The 16,575-nt window shown below is 36.8% G+C and overlaps 2 protein-coding genes across 6 annotated transcripts in view; one reads left to right on the top strand and one right to left on the bottom strand.

The window, feature by feature from the left end:
- GOPC (golgi associated PDZ and coiled-coil motif containing) overlaps window positions 1–14,137 on the top strand; it is a 44,274-nt gene extending 30,137 nt beyond the window's left edge. For 3 of the 4 annotated variants that reach the window (XM_081828866.1, XM_006734546.3, XM_006734547.3), the window contains 4 exons: window positions 1,705–1,800; window positions 3,260–3,424; window positions 6,100–6,280; window positions 9,523–12,586. In XM_081828866.1, coding sequence (XP_081684992.1) covers window positions 1,705–1,800; window positions 3,260–3,424; window positions 6,100–6,280; window positions 9,523–9,653 — 573 coding nt within the window. In that variant the 3' untranslated portion in view covers window positions 9,654–12,586. Of the gene's footprint in view, window positions 1–1,704; window positions 1,801–3,259; window positions 3,425–6,099; window positions 6,281–9,522; window positions 12,587–13,779 lie in introns of those variants that run through there. The other variant, XM_031029443.2, reaches the window with a different exon arrangement.
- A 1,023-nt stretch (window positions 14,138–15,160) lies between these two features.
- The window catches only part of DCBLD1 (discoidin, CUB and LCCL domain containing 1), a 72,802-nt gene continuing 71,387 nt past the window's right edge, over window positions 15,161–16,575 (bottom strand). Inside the window, exon 16 of one of the 2 annotated variants that reach the window (XM_081828859.1) lies at window positions 15,161–16,184. In XM_081828859.1, coding sequence (XP_081684985.1) covers window positions 16,044–16,184 — 141 coding nt within the window. In that variant the 3' untranslated portion in view covers window positions 15,161–16,043. Of the gene's footprint in view, window positions 16,185–16,341; window positions 16,377–16,575 lie in introns of those variants that run through there. The other variant, XM_081828862.1, reaches the window with a different exon arrangement.

The raw sequence follows: 16,575 nt of genomic DNA, 5'->3' as shown, positions 1-16,575 counted from the left end.
AACCTGATAATCATGGGATTTTTTAATAAAATGGTGGACTCAAGATTTAACATAACTTTGATAAATTAATTTGGTATAGTGAAGAGGATATACCAGGAAGAGGGCCTAACTGGAGTCAAGAAGATACATGAGAAAGATACTGTAGTAACTTAGGGAGAAAGTGATGAAGGTAGGGGAAGTATATTTGAGAGGAAGGGTAGGTTTGAGAGAATTAGAACCAAGAAGAGTTGGGGGCACCTGGTTGGCTCAGTCAGTAGAGCATGTGACTCTCAATCTCAGGGTTGTGAATTCAAGCCCCATGTTGGGCGTGGAGCCTACTTAAAAAAAAAAAAAAAGAAGAATCAAGAAGACTTGGTGATTAATTGCTTTGGGGTATGTGGGTAAATGAGAAGGAAGAGTGTAGGTTTTTGGTTTGGGCTATTGAGTGAGATGATGGCATTCATTGATAAAGCAAATAGAGGAGAAGGAAGATTGAGGGGGGAAGATATGAGATTTGTTTTAGACATGTAGTATTTGAGGTGCCATTGGGACAAACAAAATATATCCAGTTGGATATATGACTCCGGAATTTAGGAGAAGTCTGAGTTGAAGAAATATTAGGTAAATTATCTATTATAACCTAACCACGGAATTGATTAAATAACCCAGGGAAGTATATAGAAAATAAAAAGAATAGGAGGCCATGGATGGAGAGAAACTTCTATGGAGTGAGGGAAAGAAATGGATCACCAAAGGAGGGAGTCTGAAATGGAGCTGTCAGATACAATCCATCTAGTAAGGTAGTGTAATAGAAACCAAGGAAAAGAGGGTTTCAGGAAGGGGGTAGTGAACAGTATCAACTTTCTGCAAGGTTTAAATAGGATAGTGACTAAAAAGTATACATTAGATAGAGCCATGTTGGCTGCCAGTGACTGTAGAGAAGACAGTTTTAATAGAGGAGGTGGGGGCAAAACCCTAATTATGGTGACTGGAATAATGAATGTAGGAGGCAAGGAACTAGATATCGTAGGGATTAACTTTGTGTAAAGGTTAAGGAAAGATGAGGGAGGGTGGTAGCTAAAGAAGACAGTAGATAATTGAAGGGTTTTTATTTTGTTTTATGTTTTCACATGGTTAGTATTTAAAGCTGGAAGAGGCTTAGAATTTGTTTATATGCTGGACAGGGGGAGGAGCTTAGCAGAGAAGAGAGTAAAGGTACCAGAGAAAGAATAATTTATGGACCAAAGTCCTTTATTTAAGAGGTAGACTCCAGAGCTCAACAGAATGAAAAGTAATTAATGATCCAGTTAGCAGTTTGTTTTTTTAATTCTACAAATTAGTTAAAATGATGTAGATCTTTATGATATTTTCTAGTGAAAATAAACATTTTACTACTTTTATTTCTTGAAGATATTTGCTTACCAGTTAATTCCTGGCAATAGTTTCCTTTGTAATGTCCTACAATTTAAAAGGAGATGAATTAAAGAAACTGACAAAAGCGTGAGAAAATCATCCATCCGTTCGCTATGTTAACAGAAAACTATTTTCATTTTTCCATTTTATCTGTTAAATTATTTTATTAACACTTTACTGTGTATGCATTCCAGGAAATTAATGAAGATTTCTAAAAGTGAGTTATATAGCATGGGTTTACATTATTTGATATATCATTTAAGTAGTACTAATTTTTCTTCTAATTTTTCTTCTTTTTATTCCCCCATTAAGGATCAAGACTCTTTAAAGAAAAGCCAGGGTGTTGGTCCAATCAGAAAAGTTCTTCTCCTTAAGGAAGATCATGAAGGCCTTGGCATTTCAATTACAGTAAGAAGTAGTGCTTCCAGGCTCCTCTTCTATAATTAACTAGTATAATCGTGCTCCTCTGTTGGACATCCTTGGGAAACAAAGTATTCTGGATATGTTCTCTAAATAACTAAATTTATTCCCCTGGGCACCAACACTTTTGTGTAAACTTTTTTTTGTATGTAAATCTTCCTAATGACTATTAACTATTACTTTAGTAAAATTATTACTTTATTAAGCATAATTTAGCATTTTCATTATGACTTGGGTTATAGTTTTGTACAATATGCTGTGATTGCCTCTAGGACCTTTGAGAATGGATATGACTGTTTTCTTTATGTTAAATGGCTCCCGATTGTATTGTTCTTTTCTCTAGAGTATGTACTATCTTTCTCGTGTTCTCATTTCTTTGTTGTCAGATTTCACTGGCTGTTGAGTCCAAATATTCTTCCTTTCTAAATTTGATGCCTTTACAAACAGTTGTCTTGGGCAACATTTTTGAGAGCAGCATATTATAAAATACATATATTTGGAGTCATTTTGCTGTCCTTACAGTACTTTTTTCCAGAAGAATGAATAAGATGGCTTTACTCTGTCTTTCATTTGGTAATATATGGATACTGCATAAGTTCATTTGCTTTTTGGTATTGTTTAATGTAGAAATTTTTTTATCATAAGAAGTTTACCTGATAGGTATTTATTGAATACCTACCTACCTTTTTGAATGCACTGCCCTCAAAGAGCATAAATTTTAGAAGAAATAATACATATATACATATATATATATACGCACACACACAAATAATACATATATATACACATACATGCACAAATACGTATATATACACATACACACACACAAATAATACGTATATATACACATACACACAAATAATATATATGTACATACACACACAAATAATACATACATATATACACACACACACACACACACAAATAATTATAACACAAGCTAAAAGGTGAAAGGTACCAAATAACTGCATTTTATCAATTCTGTGTTGCATATTTTTTCACATTTTAATATCTCTGAAATTGAGATTCTTCTTACACTCTTTCAGTGATTTTTGTAGTACATAAAATAATGGTAAGTCTTATTATAGTGATTTAGATTTGATAAAATCTAATAGTGCTGTGGACTATTAATACCTAAAATATTTTTATTTGTGTTTAAAAGAGTTCAGCCGATTGTAGTTTTTTGATTTGGGTTTTTTTTTTTTTTTTGGCTTTGGAATGTGTTTTAGAAAGCACATGTATGTTATTGTTTTATTCTGAGATAACTGTTTGATACTCGTAATAATATATTTACCATTACCTAAGTAGCAAATAATATTTTACTCAGCATTTATACAGGATAGATGCTTATTGAAATGTATTTTTAAGAAGATATTTTATTGTTAGGAAAGTCTGTGACTATAAAAGAGTAAACTAATTGACTGCCTTTTTTTTTTTTTTTGGTTAGGGTGGGAAAGAACATGGTGTTCCAATCCTCATTTCTGAGATCCACCCAGGGCAACCTGCTGATAGATGTGGAGGACTGCACGTTGGAGATGCTATTCTGGCTGTTAATGGAGTTAACCTAAGGGACACAAAGCATAAAGAAGCTGTAACCATTCTTTCCCAGCAGGTAAGTTCCCTTTATGTAATTAAAATTGGATCTATCAGTTGGTTCTTCTTGAATCTACTGAAGATTTTATACTTCCAGTACTTGAGGCTTCTTAAGTAGTAAAGTGTTTATATATAGATACTAGTTCCCTTTGATTTGGGCCTTTTATAGAAGATATTCAGCCAGATTTACTGAAGAAGATTTTACTTGCTTTTTCCCACAGCTGCATAACTTTGAGCAAGTAACTTAAATCCTCTGCTCTGCTACTGTGCCCTTATTGGAAAGCTGTAAGGATTAAGTATGTTGATTCATAGAAAGTACTCCGAACAGGACCTAGTACTTAGAAAGCAAAACGTCATTAATGACTAAAACACTATACAAATAGAAGGCATTATAGAAAACATAATGTTAGAAGCAGATTGGTTTTACAGACATAAATGTTAGAACAGAAAGGGTCCTAAGAAATCATTTAGCCCAACCCTCTTATTTAAAATGAGTAAACTAAGGTTCTTAGGGATTTGCTCTAGGTTGCAAAGAAAATAAATCATAGAGTTGGGATTCATACCCACAAGTCTTATTTGTTACCAAGTTTACTTAAGATGGGTTTTTTGTTTTGTTTTCTTTTTTTCCTTCAAGAAGAAGGTTGAAGAAATTAGATGTTGATAGTACATTGAGATGTTTGTTGGGTCCTCAGTGTAGAATTGAATCTCAAAGTTGAAAGTGAATTTATAGCTTATTGGTTCAACTCTACTTTGTATAAACCTCTACAATATCACTAATTAAATATTTACATTGGGGGGAACTTGTTGATAAAGTAGTCCATTCTATTGTTGTACATTGCTGATTTTTAGGAAGGTCTTCCTCATATTAAGTCTAAAATCTGTCTCCATGACTGTCACCCACAGACCTAATTCTTTAATCTAGAACTTTATGGAAGACTACCACCTTATCCATCTGTCTCCCCCAGATGGTATCTATAAGCATTATCTGCTAAGAGAGATCTCAGAATGCAACCCTAACCTCTTTCAGTTAGTGTTTTCTCAGTCCAAGCTGGCCATATTCAGTAGCACGAGAGTGAGATGAATGGCAGCTGTGGTAAAGGAAATACAAACAGGCAGTCACAAACTGTTAAGGAAATGCTAAGCATGTGTTAAAATTCTGAAACATAACCTTAAACTGCTGGGAAAACAGAGCACCAAAGAGACTGACTTAGTGAGTGGCAGTAAAAAATGGCATGCGTTCTTTGGAGCAAAGGCAGGCCATAATTTTCAGAGTTGCAAATACCAGACTTGTGTGTAGTAATTGTATTCTCTTATTAAATGACTTGGAATGTTTTTTAAACATAAAATAACCTGTAACTTTTTTTTTTTTTAAAGATTTTATTTATTTATTTGAGAGAGAGAGAATAAGAGACAGAGAGCTTGAGAGGGAGGAGGGTCAGAGGGAGAAGCAGACTCCCTGCCGAGCAGGGAGCCCGATGCGGGACTCGATCCCGGGACTCCAGGATCATGACCTGAGCCGAAGGCAGTCGCTTAACCAACTGAGCCACCCAGGCGCCCAACCTGTAACTTTTTACTTGAACATAAGTTTTATTAAAGAATAGTAGTACAAGGGCACCTGGGTGGCTCAGTCGGTTAAGTGTCTGGCTTCAGTTCAGGTCACGATCCACAGGGTCGCGAGATCCAGCCCCACATCGTGCTCCGCACTCAACGGGGAGTCTGCTTGAGATTCTCTCCCTCCCTCTCCCTCTGTACTTCCCCTTGCTTGCACTTTCTTTCTCTCTAAAATAAATAAATCTTAAAAAAAAATAGCAGTACAAGTATTACATTTATTTATAATAAGTATTTTTAAAAATTTATTTAAGTAATCTCTATACCCAACATGGGGCTCGAACTTACAACCCTGAGATCAAGCATCAAGTGCTCTTCTGACTGAGCCAGCCAGGCGCCCCCAAATATTACACATTTAGTCTAGTAGAAAGAGCAAGGACTTTGGAGTCAAATTTCGGTTTTTCTATTTTACTCGCTCATCATATTGGAAAAATTATCTGCTTTTTCCAGAACTCATTCAGGTTTCTCATTCATGTAAAAGAGACTGTACTACAATAGGGTTATTCAAGGATTGAAGGATATAGTCTCGTACAATAAATAAAATAACTATTATAATAATTACTATTAACACTGTGGTACTCAGTGAAAGTTAAGTAAAGGCTCAAGACCTATTCACTAAGAAAAAAGAAATCATTGTGTAGAGGTTTCTTGAATTAGTCAAGGAAAAGTTTGTGTGATGCCCTTAAGTGCAACTTTAATATCTGACTACTTAGATGGATTTGCTGTGTCGAGTACAAAATGGCAGAATGACTTTTAAACTAAACATTTGTTCTAAAGTTTTTTGAGTAGTTAAGCATTCATTTTTAGTTTAGGTCTGTTAGCAAAAATACTGTGACTAGTACAAAGAGCTGTTGTAATATTAAAAGGAAATTACTTAGAATTCATGGGGTTGATCTGGACGTGATGGCCTCTGTGTGCTTTTCTACTTTTTGAGATTCTAGAATTTCATTATTGGTTGTCTTGAAAGGAGCTACATTTGAGGTCTGACTGCTTCTCATGCCTATCACTCACCCCAAGAAATTTGGAAACCATTTTTTTAGTATAACTACAGTAACTTGACTTCCTCATTTTCTTTCTTCATTTTAGAGAGGAGAGATTGAATTTGAAGTAGTTTATGTGGCTCCCGAAGTGGATTCTGATGATGAAAATGTAGAGTATGAAGATGAGAGTGGACATCGCTACCGTTTGTACCTTGATGAGTTAGAGGGAGGGAGTAATCCTGGTGCTGGTTGCAAAGACACAAGCGGGGAAATCAAAGTGCTGCAAGGTAAAAGTTACTCTAAAAGTTATTGTTAATGTATTTGTTATTAATAAACTTTTAAAATACAAAATTTTAGATTTCTTCGGTAACACTGTTTTAATGATGGGGAAATCATCATTAACAGATCAAATAGCTCTCCTTTGCTTATAGTTTCATTGCATACTGGTCACTATGCCAAAATGTATATACATAGAAGTTCTCTTAGGTTCATTTTGGATTTTAAGACAAGTGTATTACCAGTTACTGAACTACAAATGATCCTTGAAAAATAAAAAATAAAAATTCAAGTTTTCTAGATTCTGAAACAGACTGATAAAAATGCCTTTTAGAGTAGATACATCTTACTGTCATCTTGCTGTTAATGTACACTCTTCTGTCATAATACAATGATTTGTAGACTAATATGAATATGTTATTAGACCATTGTCTTGTAATTATTATTAGAATCAGGATATGTGATCTTGAGAATTTTTGGTTTAGTTCCTTTGCTATTATTTACACATATTGTAAAGAGAAATTCTGGCCCTTTCTTTTACATAGAGTAGTGGTTCTTAAATTGTGATCTATGAATCTCTGGGGGTCCCTGAGACCCTTCTAGGGAATTCATGAGCTAAAAATCGTTCATAATAGGGGCACCTGGGTGGCTCATTCTGTTAAGCCTCTGCCTTCAGCTCTGGTCACGATCTCTGTGTCCTGGGATTGAGCCCTGTGTCTTCGGGTTCCCTGCTTATCAGGGTGTCTGCTTCTCCCTCTCCCCCTCCCCCCCCACTCATGTGCAGGCGCGCGCATGTGCTCTCTTTCTCTCTCTGTCTCAAATAAATAAATAAAACGCCCCCCCAAAATGGTTCATAATAATGCTAAAACATTATTTGTGGGTTTTTTCCTGAATTGATATTTGCACTGATGGTGCAAAAGCAGTGAGGGTAAATACCTGTTTGCCTTAGTACAAATCAAGGCAGTGACTACTAAAGTAATCATTGTTTCTTTCTTGCCATCTACTCAGAGTTAAAAAAAAAAAAAAAAAGAGAAGAAAATGCCAGTTTCATGAAATAGTAAAACTTCATTTTATTAAATCTCGACCCTTGAATACTTGTCTTTTTCGTACTGTGTGTTATGAGATGGGAAGTATGCATAAAGCACTGAATCTGCATGCTGGTCTCAAAGAAAAGCACCTAAGTGATTAAGTAGCTAGCTGAACTGGCCGTTTTTTCCATGGAAGACAGTTTTGACTTGAAGAATGACTGACAAATTATGGTTGTTCAGACAGTTTGGCAGCCATTTTCTTTAAAAGGAACAAAATGAGTCCATCACTTCAGGGAAACAACTGACAGTATTTAGTGCCAATGATAAAATTTCAGCTTTCAAGTGACAATTAGAATTTTGTAAAACCTGTACCAATCACCATGAGCTTGACAGCTTTTTTGTATAGTAAGATTGGTGGTGATGTTAATAAATGTGATTTTTTTTTTTATATAGTAAAAATGAAACATGTCAACTCATGGAATTGCTACATAACTCAGTGATCTAATATTTTTCAAATGACCAGTGTATGATGTTACAAAATCCTGCATGGGTAAAAGAGCCATTCAAACAGCAAGATAGACAAGTGGATTTTAACGTAACAGTGTGAACAGTTCATGGATATGGTTTCAAAATCTGTGGTTTCCAATTTTGGTATAGTATCAAAGAAGAATATTGACAGTTATCCGAAAAGCCTATTAAAACTACTCTTCCCTCTTCCAACTATGTATCTGTGTGAGGGTGAACTTTTTTATATACTTGTAATAGATTGAGCCGAGGCAAATAAGAAAATCCAGCTATCTGTAAAGCGAGACTTTATTTATTTATTTATTTTTTAAAGATTTTATTTATTTACTTGACACTGAGGGAGAGAGAGCACAAGCAGAGGGAGCAGGAAAGGGAGAAGGCTCCCCTGCTCAGCGGGGACCTGATGCGGGGCTCAATCCCAGGATCCCGGGACCATGATCTGAGCCGAAGGCAGACGCCTAACCAGCTGAGCCACCCAGGCGCCCCTAAAGCCAGACTTTAAGGATATTTGCAAAATTGAAAATAATGCTCCTCTTCTGACTAAATTTTTAGAAAATGGAATTATTTCCACTGAGACAAATATGTTGTTTATGTTAACATTTATTAGGCTTATTTTCATTTTTAACAGAGTCATAATTTTTTTAGATTTCTCAGAAGTTTTAATTACTAATATGGTAAACATCAGTAACCTACATAACATTAGTAAACCACATGAACAAAACTCTTTGGAATCTGCAGTGTGAAGGCATCCTGAAAACCAAAAATGAGAAATTTCTGGCACAGAGTTATATAGTGAACTAATGAACTAATGTTCTTGTGGTAAGCCTGGCTTTTATGAATTATCTACATGTAGACAGCAGTAGCAATAGTGTTCTCCCCATGCATCTTGAACAGAACTATTGTGGCAGTATGTCAGAACTTTACACCGTTGGGCTGCTTTCCCTATGATTGCATTGTCTTTCACCCTTTCAACTATTTTCTGTCCGCATTAGAAGGCTTCTTCCTTTCCTTTTTTGCAGCTGAGGCTAAAAGACTTCTGTGTCACCTCTGTAAATTGCAGACCACTTAAAATGTGACTCATAAAACCAAAATGTATGCTCTTATGATTTATCACTATTAATGGATTCAAATCACAAAAAAATATATCCACTGATTATTGTTTAGCACACGTCCATACTTCATAGCTCACTAAATCGATGACATAATCAACTCTGATTTTATTGGCAAGCCTAGTGTCTATTTTTTAGATTAACCAAAATTTGTTTTAAATTGTATCTGGACATTGTCTTGCCAACAACTTATAGCAGGAAGCTAGCATGTGCCTCAGTTCACTGCAGTTAAATAATCTGAAAGCGAAATGTAGAAGAAACATATAGTTGGCTGTTCATTATATATTTGTGTAAGTAGAATTAACTGAATTTTACGATTGTGTGTATTAATTCTAAGTTTCATGGAAAGTCTGGTAGGAAATTATATATAATTTTTTGATAGGTCCAATAGAGAATATGAAAAAATCTGTACAGTGTTTGATATCTGCCAGAAGAAGGAAGAATCCCTTTGTCAGAAATTACTAACTTGATTAACTTAGGGCCCCATTATTTGCCTCATTACTACTGTTAATTATAGTGGGCATTCCTTGTCTTAGCTCAATCAAGTTTTTTGGATTAGAAAGTATCTGCCTTTTTTTCTCTTTCTTTCAGGGTTTAATAAGAAGGCAGTAGCTGATGGACATGAAAATGGAGACCTAGGAACTTCAAGTGAAACTCCCGTAGAAGACAGTGCTTCTAAACTAGAGGATCTGCACAGTCTGTATCACAAAAAATCGTACTAAATTGACTGTATCTCTGGACAAGATTGTTGACCAGACTCTTCTGAGTTTGGGGCACTAGGGAAACGGTGACAAAGACTATACAAGATCAAGGGAGGCTTGTAGCCTAAATGAAAGGCGGGTACCTCAGGGCTTCATGTGAACAATTCTAAATGCATAAAACTCCCAGTTTTCTGTGGTATACCATAATTAGCTATTGCATGTAAAGCAGCTTTGATTTTTGTAAAACTGTAAAGCACCAAAGCATGTGTTTCCCCAAGGGATATTACTAGGCTCTTAAGTACCAAATGAAGCACGACTGTTTTATTTGTCTCCTTTTCCATTTAGTAGAAGGACCGTGCTAACCGGAATTTTATAAGAAATAGCCTTTAAATACAAGAGAATAAATGAATTCATATTATATATATTCCAGAATGTTAAGTGTGGTATTTCAGAGACAGAACCTAACTCAGTGAATTGCAGAAATGTAGGCTTGACTTAATTATTTTTAACTAAAAGAATGGCTTTAGGTTTTTAATTTATTTTGCATCCTGATATCTAAATCAGTTCTTAATGATCATTTATTATAATGAGTTTGCCTTTCAGCTTTATTCAATGCAGTACAAAATAGTTTTCTTTAAGCAATCCTTTATCAATCAATGCTGCACTAGAAATACTTTCTCAAAAGTTATTGTACATTGTACTTCCTTGGTTTTTAAAAGAAATGCAGATGAGTATAAAATATCTGTCCTCAATTATGTTGATCTGTGTGCATGGTATTGGAGCATTACATTATTAATGTTTAGACTCCAATAATTTTTTTTCTGGGATCCACAAAAGACAGTTTTATACATTTTGAGTTGTTCATAAAGTTTGTCTTGTTGTGATAGTCTTGGTATGTAACGATACATTTTTCTGGCAGTAATAGCTCAAATTTATTTGTCAGTAAATTACATTGCATCTACACAGCAGTTTTCTCTCAAAGTAACTTATTTGCCAATCATTTAAAAAGCCGAGGCACTGGTGGGCAAGATAAAGTGAAGACATTTTGATGTAGTAATTGTTTGGGTTGGCTTTTCATCTCAGTGTTTGCTTGACTAAAGTGCTCTCATATGCAAAACTACAGATTTGTTAATTCTCTTATCCCAGGATTAAGCATGGAGGGCCTGCTGTCTTATTTGTTGCTTTGCAGGTCATTGGTACCCTGCTTGGGGAAAGTGAAAACATTGCATTTAAAGAGGTGATAGTTTTGCCAGTATCACTGATTTTTTTTTTAAAGGATATACATTTAAGGGGCTATTAAGTGGGGGACAAGCCTACGAGGCTTTTAGAATATTACCAGTATCTTCATGTATAATATTCAGGTGTTACATGATATAGAACACATTTTTTTTGTCTTTCCTAGATGCACTATATATTTGTTCATAGGTAAATCTATACAATGTATATACTTTATTTGGTGGTTTTGCTATTTATAAATTTTATGTTTTAACTATTGCTCATTTATGGTTTGTTTTCGATGGTTTTGTTCATTTGTATATCACCATGTTAGTTTGTAATAGAAATGCACTTCATAGTGTATATTGTTACTGATATTAAAATACCTTGTAGCATAACGTTGCCTCCCAGCAAAAGCTAGTATTTAATTGTACAACCAAATAAGCAAGCTACATGTTACTGTTTGCTCCTGACAGGCTAGGCCTCTTAAAAGAAAGTTTCTTCCTTATGCATTCCCCCTACACCAAACACATACCCCAGGCATGACATGAAATCTGCAAGGTGTAGTTGAGCCAGTAATTCACTTAGCCAAAAAAATTTCCATTGCAGTGTATCTGAAAACATTTTTGTTGTGACTTGAAACCATGTTCTTGTTTTTTTTAAAACGCAGCCTGGGATGGGATGACCACGGCAGTTTTGTTTTGTTTTGTTTTGTTTTCCAGAGAATATCCTTTATCTACTAGACAGAATCCTTAGGAGATCCTAGCTAAAACTTTTTGATTTTCGAGAACAATCTAAAAAAGTCCATAAAGAGTATTTTAAGAGCCTTGAATTGGCATTTCTCTGGAGACGCTATGTAATATGGATCATATGGGATGGTTATGACAGAAACTCCTTTCAAGGGCTGAAGAGCAGAAGGAAAGATTTCCCAGGTAGCTTAAGATTGCTTAAGTCAGTTCTGTTTTCATTCCTGCTTCACCCTGGTTTGCGAAGTCTGCATGAGAATCCTGTTACTCAGATGCTACTGTGAGCTTCCTGGCAGGAGTTTAGAAAGTACCTAGTTAAAAGTTCATTTTAGACTGGTCTCTGGGGGGTGAGCTAAGAATTAGAGACTGAATGAGAAGCAGTTTTTATATTTTCACATTTATAGGGAAGAAATTCCTAGCACCTAAGTTTCTAGGACAAAACCAAATAGAAAAGGAGAGAACTGTTGCGAAGCCATTACAGTTAAAGAGGAAAAAGAAAAAATCTACAAATGCACACACACAGGAGCTGAGAAAAAATGTTCCACAGTATGAGGGTTGTGTGTAGGGGTGTGTGTATTTACAGTTTAGCCTCTAAAACTCTCTTCTACGTTATCTGTTAGGAATATGCTGGAGCAGCAACATTTGGGTTATGAGGCTTGTTAAAACAGGTTTAAGAGAAATGAAAGGTTCTGAGTCTTGGTAATTATAACTGAATAGTTGTCAAAAGGTAACACAGCTTGTGCTTGGTGCTGGTTTTACTCCCCACACAGTGGACTTACTTTGTTTTCCTGTTAAGAAACAAAATTCATTGATTCATGTGTAAGTCACACATTATTTGACATCTTTATTATGTATTCCACCATTCCACTTATTCAGTCTTCCACATAGGGTCGGCCTCAGATCTATAGGATTTATGACAAATGTATTATATCTAGTTGAGTTTAATATTTTTTTATTAGCCTGTAAATAAAGATGGCATCTTCTACATTAAAATGGTATTGATCTCATTTTTAAAAAAACATTTCAAGTTTTTTGGTTTTTTTTAAGGTTTAACTTATTTATTTGACAGAGAGAGAGACAACGAGAGAGGGAACACAAGCAGGGGGAGTGGGTGAGGGAGAAGCAGGCTTCCCGCGGAGCAGGGAGCCCGATGCGGGGCTCGATCCCAGGACCCTAGGATCATGACCTGAGCCCAAGGCAGATGCTTAACGACTGAGCCACCCAGGCACCCCAAACATTTTAAGTTTCTTTCCCATTAAATATTTTGGTTTATTTCTAGTAGCTTCTATCATTTGTACTAACAGCCATCAGGTCCATGCGAAGGCTGAAACCTAGTTACTATAGTGCAACTTTTTTTTTTTTTGGTAGGAATTAACTGTGTGATCATAGGAAATGTTTACTCTGGGTTAGTTAAAAACATGGTGGTTGGAAGGAACTGTCAGAGCAACTGTGGGACCAGCGTTTTGTTGAAACTTAGCAGATGGCAAAGACTCTAGTCTCCTTGGGTTAGTTTTATGTTACAGATTTTGATAGTCAATGTTCTCTAAGCGGATAATATTGAAACAAATTAAAAAACCAATCCTTTTAGATACCGTGTAAGAGGACATTCTTCCATTTTATCATCTGAGCCCACAGAGTTGAGAAGTTTCCAAAATAGGTGTAAAATAATTTTTAGCAACATCTGTAAACATTGTTCTGTTTCTTTGCTTCAGAAGTTTTACATATGGTCACTTATAGTCAACCTAAGGACTAGGTGTAAAATGTGTAGGAATGCCTTTGCTTTGCTAAGGGTATTTGAGGTCAGTCAGCAAGATAAACTTACAAATGGTATTTTACTCTTAGTATTGATGAATACAAATCATATTTCAGAAGACTACTTAAGTTATGAACATTTAGAAACACTTATTTTTTGTCATTGATTAACCTTGATTTAGTCCTCATACAATATGGTGTCTGTAGGTCAGCTTAAGCTCCCAGCTCAGCAAGCAGTTTGGAAGTCTTTACCCCAGAATTCATCTGCATAGGATGTTGTTCGATCTATGAAATTTAACAGATTATTTACATTTTCATTTTTAATCAGTGTTCTATTTTAGGTGGTTTTGTAACTTTTTTTTTTAACTAAAAGTATTGCAAGTTACCATGCGCTGTTGGTGCTAAATATTTGTCTGATACTAAATCTTTTTCAGGTGTATTTTGAGAGTGGTAGCCCCTGTGGCGGCGGCTAGGAGACTGCGGCTCGCAGACGTCCCGCAGGTGCAGCACAGTGACTTCGGGCTCCGCAGCTGCTGCACTCTGAAACCCATCCCGGCTTCTCCAACTGCTGCCCCCAGGACAGGACCTTGCCTTGGCTTGAGGACTCCTGACGGTCTTGCCAGACTCCCGTAGGATTACATTCTAATCTCAGTGGCTTCCTCCCCACCTTCCCTCCTGCAGCTGAGCTCCTACCTGCATCGGGGGCTGGTTGCTTCCGGCTTCCCACTAAACCCAGCTTCCTCTCTTATTGCCTCACCAGCATTGCTCCTAATAAATCTGTTACACAGCAGATCCCTTCTTGGTCTTGGTGTCTGCTTCTTGGAGGACCCAGGCTAACACAAGTGGACCAGGAGTGAGACGTGAGGAAACAGGTTCTTAGGTGAGGAACCGGCTCATCTCCCACCGAGAGGCTGAAGAGGAGGACCTCCTGATTGGTAAGTGGTTGGCATGAGACCACGGCTCAGTTTACTACGTATTTCATAAATGGTGTACCTGAACCTGTTCTCCTTAGAAAGGCCTACCTGCAGAGTTCACCTCTGGCTAGTATCCAGCAATTTGGATTTCAGGAGTGTCCCCCCTCTCCCATTCCCTAACTGATAAGGGTGGTTTACTGTGCCTGAAGCCTTTGTACAAACAATAAGATTTATGTTAAACGCCTGCTTTCCTTCTGGGAATCTGGACTTTGGATACATGCCAGGCCGAGTGTACCTCCGTGACTGAGGCCCAGTAAAAACCCTGGACTGCAGGCTTGCCCAGGCTCAGGCCGACTTCCCGGTGGACAGTATTTCATGTGTTACACATCGTTGCTGGAGGAATTCAGCTCATCCTCTGTGACTTAATTAGAAGAAGACTCTTGGAGCTTGTGCCAGATTTCCTCTGGACTTTGTTCATGTGCCTTTCCCCTTTGCTGGTTTTGCCTGGTGTTCTTTCTCTGTAATATCATAGTTGTGAGTGTAGCTCTATGCTTAGTCCTGTGGGTCCCTCTAGCGCCCCCTCAGACAGTTACTGTCCCCATCTCCTCTCTTGGCTGCCAGGCCAGTAACTAGGCTCAAATCCTAGCACAGCCTGGCTGTGCATGTGCTGGGCCTGGTAAGGGAGAAAAGAGATGAGACCTCACAGGTGTAAGAATTAGCTAGCATATACTGCCAGGTGCCAAGTGCTAACTAGGATTGGATTTGAGAGGGCTTGATCAAGGACCAAACTCTCTTGTTAAGACAAAGAATTCAGATTGGAAAAAATAATCCACACTGAAAACATAAGGACACAGAAAATCTGAAAGTGAAATGATAAAGAAGATACACTGGGCATATATTCCCCAAAGGCTAACCGAGATAATTATTCCTGTCAGAGAAACTAGGCTTCAAGGGGGAAAAAAAGCAGCATTACCAGGGATAGAGAAACCTACTTCAATTCTTAAAGAATCAACTCAGTACAAAATTAAAATAATTCTAACCTTGTATATATTAATTTAAAATAGCCTCAAATTATATAAAGCAAAAATTAACAGAACCACAAGAAAATTCTAAAAAGCCATCACAGGATTGGGAGGTTGCAACAAAACTTTCAAAGAATTTGGGAAGGAAGGAAGATTTGAATGGCAAAAGTAACAAGATTGTAAAATCTGGCTCATAAATAGGAAGATAGATGAATGGAAGTATAAGAAGGAAAATTAGAGCCACAAAATATAAAATACACAAACTTGGAGTCTTTGCTTTGGATTGGTAAAATTTGCAATTTGTCAAAATGCCAGCAGGGGGCAGCACATTCTCCAAATATGATATTCTACTTCTGCCTATTAGAACTGGAAGGTTTTATGAAGATTGTCAAAATACTTTTTATTGGGAGAATGAATAAACTGAGAACTAGAAAGTTATATTCCTTGTCCAGGGTTACACAGCTAGTAGGTGTCAGCCAGGACTCAAATCCCTCTCTTGATTCTACTTTAATAGGCCACAAAGGGAGAAAGGGAAATACAGATGAAACTGTCAGCTTTTCAGTCTTTCTCCCCCACTTATATATTTTTTTAATGGTGCAAGGTTTTATGGAGCCTAGGATTGATTAAGTTTTGATTTTTAAAAATGACAGTTGAGCTGGATTTGAATTTCACTAGGAATAGATTTTCTGCAGTTGGGTGACTGTTGACATTCCATGGCAGAGCTGCAGACTCTTGAGACGGGAACATTCCCTCCCTCGCCCTTCATGTGCACAGGGTTCCCGTAGTCTTCAGGGAGCTGGGTTGCAACAGGATACTTGTGACATTTGGGCAAGTGTCAGTCTCACCATCAGTAAGGACATTTTTTTTCTCTGCCGAGAGCCATAACAAATGCGTTATCTGCTTCTGAAAGCAGAAAAACTGAACCAAAAAAAAAAAAAATCAACTAATTTTCAGGGGAAAAAGACAACAGATGAACTGCTGGCTAAACTAATATGAAAAAAGAGTAGAGGCAAATGTACAAAATAAGGGAGAAATAACCATAAAAACAGAGGGAATGAACGGGTGATAAAAAACTATTTTAATTTTATATGAATAGGGCGCCTGGGTGGCTCAGTTGGTTAAGCGACTGCCTTCGGCTCAGGTCATGATCCTGGAGTCCCAGGATCGAGTCCCGCATCGGGCTCCCTGCTCAGCGGGGAGTCTGCTTCTCCCTCTGACCCTCCTCCCTCTCATGCTCTCTGTCTCTCATTCTCTCTCTCTCAAATAAATAAATAAAATCTTTAAAAAAAAAAAA

Source organism: Leptonychotes weddellii, chromosome 8, assembly GCF_054177405.1.
Source record: "Leptonychotes weddellii isolate Sample4059 chromosome 8, ASM5417740v2, whole genome shotgun sequence".
NCBI lineage: Eukaryota > Metazoa > Chordata > Mammalia > Carnivora > Phocidae > Leptonychotes > Leptonychotes weddellii.
Note: the sequence above shows the minus strand (reverse complement) of the source record. Positions and strands in the feature narration are given on the sequence as shown.